Below are 8,613 nucleotides of genomic sequence, written 5' to 3'. Positions count from 1 at the left end.
ACAATATGCAATTATAGTTTGGACGATTTCATATTTTAGACTGCAATATGGAATTGTGTTGCAATCCTCTAAAATTAGATGTAATTTATTAACAGGTAAAGAACAGAGATAGGTTAACAGATAATGTAAGCTGTTGTTTTTTGAAATAGTAATTAGGTCAGAAATTTTTGTATTGTTGGTACAAAATTTTCTTTGATTGCGATTTATTCTATGCCTATGAGAACGGTTTTTGCGAACAGTTTTAGAAACTATATCCAAAATGTTAACAGAATCGGTTCTTGTTATATTACCAATTTCCATTAAGACCGAGAGGATAGACTGTCTGTAATTTTTTAATCCAATTTAATTCAATTATTTTCCGTGATCGTACACATTTTGAATGAGATTCCCCATGCTGCTTAATTACTACTTCTAAAGGTTGAACTGTTAATACTTAATAGGATGATTGTGCTTCTTAAGGTGTTGATAAATGATACTTTTAAATTTATTGGGTCGTCTAAAACGATAAAGATATTCTTGTGTGCGTTTAGATAAATAGCGTCCGGGTTCACCATGTTCACCTACCTACTGAATATCACATCCCGGTTTGTTTGATGTAAGTAAATATATAATACTGTTAGTTTTTTCAATTGATATCAGTTTCAAAATAATTAGGAAAATGTGCGACCATTAAACGTGGACCTTACCGTATTGTTTGTAGAAAGACGGGGACATGTACGTCATTTTTTGGCATGACACTTATCGATAGAAGGATACCCGCGATTTTTATTATTTAAAATGTTCGCGATTGTAGTATTTTTAGATAAGCGATTTTGAAGATTAAGACGTTTAGTATCATTTGAATGAGTTTGGTATTAAGTATTTTTTTTTTCATTTCTGAGTTTCATTTTGTTATCCGTATTTGTAATTGAAAGGACCAAAGACTGACGTCCAGAATATGAACCAGCACTAATGAATTGAATAAAGTAAAAAGATAAAACTGTTCGGCTAAAGACGTTAAGCGCTATCCGTCATAAAGTAACCGACAAAATACGTAAACTACAAAATAGTGTACAAAATGAATAGTGACATATGAGTTTTAGATAAGTATATCTAAAGTAATGAACATAGAGAAGTTCTCGCTCGGACACACATTCCATTATCTAGTATATCATAAGAGCATAAAACTGAAATTCGTTTAAAAATGAATTCTCTTCTGCATCTTAAATATTGTGTTCAATTATCAAATCATGTCGGATGTAGGTGAACCTTTATGTATGGTATCTGATGTATTAACAATTTTGAACACATCCTGGAAGGGTTTTTCTTTTGGCATTATGGTCATTCTTATTTTTAAAGATTTGAATTGACATAATATTATATTCCTAAGTGTCTAACTTTTATTGACGAATTTCAGATTTAGCAGTGGAATTACTTTTCAATATCATTTCAAGATTGTGTATTAGAAACCCTTTCATTCAACATTCCATATGTGACGGTTTTCAGATTTGTTACATGTCAATTCTACCACAAAATCTTATTGATTATGATATTAATCAACTCGAGATAGTTAAAATTTTATCAGCGTGTTGTTTATCAAAATTTACCTAACAAGGACAGACCCGGTTTATATAAATGCACGCATAATCAGAAAAGTTTCCATATTTACCCCTGAGTGAATCTATTTATTCATTGATATTTGTAACTATACAGGTAAGATAAATCAATAGAAATTCTTGTTTTCAAGAGTGTGTCCGTACTTAATGAAAACTATATTTGCTTTTATATTACATAAAATAAAAAAATAATCTTTTGAAAAGAGGTTAATACTAGATGTGCTTGCTATCCAATAAGTTTTCGTGTATTGCACAATAATTATATAAATCGTAAATGTCACTTGATTCTGGTGTTTTGATATAAGCACTCGTAGTGGGGCTTTATTTACTTGCTAAAAAAAAAAAAATACGCATTCAATGTGAAAACAGGCAAAGCTACAAACAGAATGAATTTTACAAAATGACATTGAGACATCCAAAAAAAGAATAAACAGTGACACACAGGCAGTGCCAACGCCAGACAACAGGTAGAATAATATAGCATAAATAAGTAGACGAGTATTTTGGGGTTTTATTGTTGCTCTGATATACCACAAATTTTTCGCCTACCCAAATGCACACGAAAAGATCTGACTTATAACTCATCTACTGAAGTAAGTTAACTTATTACACCAATAATGAAGAGTGTGTACGTGGTATGATATGCGCAAACAAATAGTGATGCAACTTCCTCGGACAAATTCGAATTCAGGCGGTTGTAGTTGACATTTTGAATTCTGAATCTAAATACATTGCTCCAATTTTTATTTTTATTTTTTAGCAAAAATGTTAAAAGCTAATTCAGAAAAGCTTTGACTCCGTCATTTATGCCTCGCTACTGACATAATTTAAATGATATACTTTTTTCTTGAATTATCCGTTGATAAATTGATAACTTATCAAGAAACTTAGGTTCCAACTCCATTATGCATAGTTGATAATAGATGGATTTGGCTATATTGTGTGTCCCATTCGGTCATATAGATCCTCAAGTATTCCTATATTTCTTTCCCCTTTTTTAGCGTTCTTGATGAATGTAAAACAGAAAAGCGGGCCGGACGAATCACATTATTTTATTGTATATTTCACTTTTATTTGCGTTCCCCTCATGTCGTATTTGCCAATGGATCAAATTCGATGAAAGAAACCATGCAAAGGCACTTGTCTCAAAAAATCATTACTGTTTTATTAAGGTATATAGGTATTTTTTCAGAAACAAGTGCCCATGAAACTATACGGGGAGATAATGCCCTTCTTGGCAATACTTTAAGATTTATCCTTATAGAATAATGCATTCTTCGATAGTAGTATAACATTTGACCTTCGTATAGTTGTTTTTACCATAAATCCACATTTACAGATGTCCCTTTCAAACAATATATTTACTTTTGTGTGAAATTGTGTCGTGTAGATGTCATTAACCAGTACAATATCTAATGAATTGTTACAAATAAGAAGAAAAGTAAACAAATCATTTAAATGTGTTATCTAAATGAGGATAATAGTTTCTAGATAGGATAATTCATTACACAGTGTTACACATGATATTTCAGCTTTGATAGACAAGTAACAAATTAGGAATATGGCAGTTGTTTTTCACTGGTTCCGTTGATTGAAAACGTTTGATTTTGTCAGTTTTTATGGACTTCCCCTTTTTTGAATTTTGAGTTCGGTATTTTTGTTTATCTATAAAAACTTTATATAACCAAGAGAGGTATAATGATGAATGAAGTTCTGAATATCATTTTCCATGATAGATTCGTGTTTTCTTAAAATAAAGATAATAAAAATATAGTGATTCTGTCAAAATCAGGATAAATCCTGTAAAATAAATGTACGAATCATTTCATAATATTCAATAACTACAAAAGAGACATACGAATACTAATGAATCGTACATCACTTTTAATATGAACAAATCATGTCAACCTCAGTTCATTTGTACTAAATTGATAATCTTCTTAAGATTTATCTGGACCCTTTGGCTAAAATGGTTGCATTTTCACCTCAAAATTTACTCTGACTACAGACATACCTGTGTATCTGGAAAAGTTTTAAGGCATAGCATGCCCTAAATAAATAAAATTCAAATATATTTTATGTTTAAGAAAATTAAAAACTTAACAGGATTTTACAGTGCACTTTTTTTCATTCCTCCAGAAGGTACTAAAATAAACTAAGTTGTGAAAGAGGTTTGAGAACTTCCCGACAGGTAATAATTGAAGTGAACTGTATTGACATGGACAATAGATGGACAATAGATACCTATTTAAACTCTGTACCTGAGTGGACCATATCAAGCGAAACTCAACTGTTTGTTACTTTTATCATCTTCTGCAGGGACGAAAAAAAGTGCACTGCAAAATCCAGTTAAGTTTTAAATTTTCTAAAACATGCAATGCCTTTGAATTTTATTTATCTAGGGCATGATATGCCTTAAAACTTTTCCAGATGCACACATTTGTCTGTACTCTAGTGTAAATTTTGAGATGAAAACGCAGCCATTTTAGTCAAAGGGTCCTCATGAACCTTAAAGTCATAGTTTGATCCTTCAAATTTGACAAAAAGATCAATATGTTTACATATTATAATTGAATAGATAATTTGTATTAAAAAACACGTGTACATATATATATTCAAATCAATAGGAAATTTTCTGCTATTGATTTATTGACATCCCGTGCTCTAATCCGCCGACATTTACTACAGTACAATTCCATATTTTTTTGTGTTTTTGTTATTTATTATCGAAGAACTCCACTTATCCACCGCCCAATTGCTTTCGATGTTAAATTCCTCAATTACAAACAGTCACAGCTCTGTTGTCTTTCAAATAAAGTGACAGTCATTACATGTCAAAGCAACGCCTTATGGTGTCTTGTACTGAAAAATTAAACATAGATTGCATTTAATTGCATATAAGAGAGTACTGGTTCATTGAAGTTCGGAAGTACCAAAACAGGTATTTCGGATCTGAGAAACAGGCAAAATGAAACCTCTTTTTTTTTTAATTTTTATTTTATACATTTTTTTCATTATTCTAAATTATAAGTCAAAATGTGTTCTATAATGATCACTAGTCGTTCAGCTTTCATTTGATACCATAAATCCAAAATAGTCTACATATTTTGAAAGCAACGCCCATGCGTAGGAACTATTTTGTTTTAAATATGTACTACTTTTTGTATGTTCTTTGAATTAGTGGGGTTACACCTTTTACCGTTATTCTAGAGTTAAATGCTATTCATATTCTTGTTTTTACTGTCTGTTTTAATATATGAAAATAAGGAGATGTCATTGCAAAGGAGAAAACTATCCATAAATACCACATGACAAAGATTGGAACAATTACAGGTGACAGGAAGACCATCAACAAGGAGCAAAACCAATACCGTATACTTAGCTATAAAAGACCACGGCTTGAACAATTGTAACCAATCTAGAAAAGAAAAGCAGCTGTCTGATTTATACTATAATAAACAAAAATGGCAAACAGCAACCAACGCCAACCACGGGATTACAGGTTCCTGCTTTAGGACAGACACATAAAGAATGTTACTGCAGGGTTCAACAAATTTGTGAGCGCTCAACCCTCCCTCTAACTTGGGACAGTGGTCTAGCAACACAATATAAAAACAACCTGTAAAATCAGTTGAAAAGTGCTAGACTTAGCAGTCTAATTAAAATATAGAACTCTGATTTCGTTTAAACGAAATCAGAGCTCTATATTTTAATTAGACTGCTAGACTTAGCAGATAGACACAAAGCACAAAATCAAATAACGAAAAGACAAAAGACAAAAGTACCGATCTAAGAGAACTCGCAGTTTTGGGTACGTTTTGTTAAACAACTGATCGGGATTTAAACAAAAATATGGTTAAGATCTCAAAAAAAAAAATAGATTTACCCAACGACATAAGTATGTGGCGTTCTTTAATTGATTATTTTTGTTTTATTTATTCATGACTTTGACATATTGTTTAGACACCTGGTTTGACTAAGCAGATTAGTACGAAACACATAAACAAATATTGAAAAGACAGAAGACCAATAAGCACTGACCTAAGAAAATTCACAGTTTTGTGTACATTTTGTTAAATTGCTGGTCGAGATTTAAAAACAATTTAGTGTTAAATCTCAAAAACTGGATTTACCCCCCACACACACACACACACATTCATGCGGCTATCCCAAGTCTGGAACCTCATTAGTAGAACCGTAGTAAATTATATCTTAGCGGTTCTTTTTCGTTTTTTGGAGAATTTGGGTGTTCTATTATAATTTGATTGATTTGTTTTATTCATTCATAACTTTTATAGACTAGTGACGATTTAGATGGTGACATATTTTTAGACACCTGTCTATTCAGACTGCGCTGTCATCTCGACGTTTCAGCTTATTTTTGTCGTTGGACTGTTGTCTCATTCGCCTTTAGCCTCCTCTTGTATTGCTAATTTCTAAAACTCCGCTTAGTCTAATTTTAATGAAAAGTTATTAGCTACGAAATGTGAATAAATATTTTGGAGTAAGTTCGGCAAGGGTCATATTAGGCGCCGATTATTAAGTTTAATGTTTCAAGATAATTAATGTTTTAAAATGATGTGAAGACATGTGAGAAAGTTGAATAGAACTTTGCTTGGCAAAGTTTTAGTTTTAAAGCGTTGATTTAGGTCAAACATAGGTCAAAATGGAGATTTTTGCGAAATTTTACAAAATCGTACAGAGTTCAACCAAATTAAGGTCTAGGAAACATAGAGCACAGGCGTCGACAACTAAATATTCAATCATATATGTAAAACGTTATAACAATCATATTTGTAAATAGATCTTTTTCGTCGACGCATGCGCTCTATGTTTCCTGTCCAAAAGATCAATTGATATTTACCCGTTTCACAGAATTTTCGTGGAGAATCTAAATGATTGTTTTTGTGACGTCATGAACAGAGCGCAAGTGCGTAATTTTTCAACAAAAAGATATATTTCCTAAACAGTTATTGTATTAGCTATGCTTCATTGTGATATTGCTCAATGAATCCCAATTTTAAATTGTAGCTAGGAATAGGGGCCGTTTTAAGGTATTATCGCACCTAATAAAAAATGAGACGGTCATGTTTGAAATTTCACTTAATGTTTTACATTTTATGTAAGAAGCAGTTAAAAAATGACATTGGTAATATAATATTTATTAACTGGGCACATTTCGAAGCAATGTCTTCCTTTAGGGACAAAAATCTTTTTTTTCGAAACCGGTATTTTCAAGGAAGTGATACCATTTATAACATCGATTACTTATCTTTATTTATGAGTAAAAATTAGTTGTAAAAATCAATGAAAAAGATATTTTTCGTGCCACTCGTTGTCCATGGTTGGTACAGGAGATTTTTAGATAAGAATTTTAATACACTTTAAATGGAAAATAGTAGTAAGCAATAATCTCTCCCTCTCTTTTTCTTTTTTTTTCAATTAAATGTGTTCATATACACCTTATCACTACTAGTATGTTCCGCATTTTGATACATATGTAAATTGTTTCAATGTCCTAAATGGTGATAAGAAATGTGGAATTTCCAGAAGGGAGTTATATAAGATAGCGAAATTTTAGGTTAACTTAAATACTCGAAAGATCTTTTTTTTTCTTTCAGACTAATATATAAAAGCACTATGGAAAAAGAGATATTAAAATTGCCATCTGTTGACATATCTAAAGCTAAAACACATAGGTCAGAAGTTGCTAAAACTGTTGTCGATGGTTTGGAAAACACTGGATTTTTGTTTATAGAAAATGTGCAGGGGTTGAACTATGATCAACTTTATGAATGCTGTCAATGGTTCTTTGGGTTACCAATGGAGACAAAGAAAACACTGCTTAGAAATATATGGAACTCCGAAAGTAACAATGTTTACCGCGGGTATTTTCCAGTAAGTGATAATGAACCAAGTCGAAAAGAAGGATTTGAATTCGGACGAGATGTTGATCCAAATGACCAAACAATTGCCCCAGGAAATTGGTTTTATGAAAAGTCTGTCTGGCCAGGTGAGGACGGAACTTTTCCTTTTAAAAAGTTTTTGCTTGAGACATACGAATATATGCACGAAACTGCTCTGGAGATTCTGAGACTTGCAGCATTAGGTTTAGGTATAGATGAGTATGCCTTCGAGCCTATATTTTCTTCCAGGCCTATGTCAACTTTTAGGTTGATCCATTATCCACCTTGGGATAAAAACCCACCAAAAAATGCTGCCATTGAAGACGGTAAGGTAGTGACTACCCCAGACCACACGGACTCTAACTTTCTAACTTTATTGACTACTTTTAATTATAAAGGACTGGAGATTTTGGCACCAGATGGTAGATGGGTAGAACTTGAACCAAGGCCAAATACGCTGGTAATGAATATTGGAGATGTATTTTCAAGAATGATGGGTGGTCGTTTTAAGGCTACTCGACATCGCGTTATAGACATTGGAATTGATCGATATTCCGTGCCATTTTTCCTCGAACCATCCTTCGATGGTGACATTGGAATCAACTTTATGTCAAAGTACGGTTCGGAGGGACCCGGCCATGTTGTGGAAAAATATGGACCTTGGGTCATGAATACTATGAAACATGTTAAGAAATACTTTGAATATAGGCACCTACCAGAATTTTGAATTCTGAATAATTAAGTGCAACATGATTAACCTAACTTTACTAGGTAGTCTCGATAATATATACTAGAACACATCCGCGACATCGCGGGTCCGTGACTGAATTAAAGTATTGAAGAATCATGTATAAGCCTTATTTTTAGCCTGGACTTTTAGTATTGCTATTGTCATCTGATAAAGTCATGCTGATTATATAAGATGCACAGTTTTCTCTGCTTTTAAAATCTTTCTGCTTGAACCCGTTGACCTGGAAATTATTAATTATTGATAATATTTATTATTTGGAAAACATAGAGGCCTGGAATTGTGTAATTTTCAATCAATACCATTGTCCTATATTGGTTATATATAAAGTTGAATTCTTTGATTCGCCGTTTTTACGTCATGC

The 8,613-nt window shown here is 32.2% G+C and overlaps 1 protein-coding gene across 1 annotated transcript; it reads left to right on the top strand.

Annotated features, from left to right (window-relative positions):
- The first annotated feature begins 556 nt into the window (after nucleotides 1–556).
- LOC127729254 (uncharacterized) lies at nucleotides 557–8,355 on the top strand. The gene is made up of 2 exons (XM_052236993.1): nucleotides 557–595; nucleotides 7,217–8,355. The coding sequence occupies exon 2, from the start codon at nucleotides 7,236–7,238 to the stop codon at nucleotides 8,226–8,228; it is 993 nt and encodes a 330-aa protein (XP_052092953.1). The 5' UTR covers nucleotides 557–595; nucleotides 7,217–7,235; the 3' UTR covers nucleotides 8,229–8,355.
- Nucleotides 8,356–8,613: the final 258 nt, after the last annotated feature.

This window comes from Mytilus californianus, unplaced genomic scaffold (assembly GCF_021869535.1).
Source record: "Mytilus californianus isolate M0D057914Y unplaced genomic scaffold, xbMytCali1.0.p SCAF_2, whole genome shotgun sequence".
NCBI lineage: Eukaryota > Metazoa > Mollusca > Bivalvia > Mytilida > Mytilidae > Mytilus > Mytilus californianus.
This window is presented reverse-complemented; position numbering and strand designations above follow the sequence as displayed.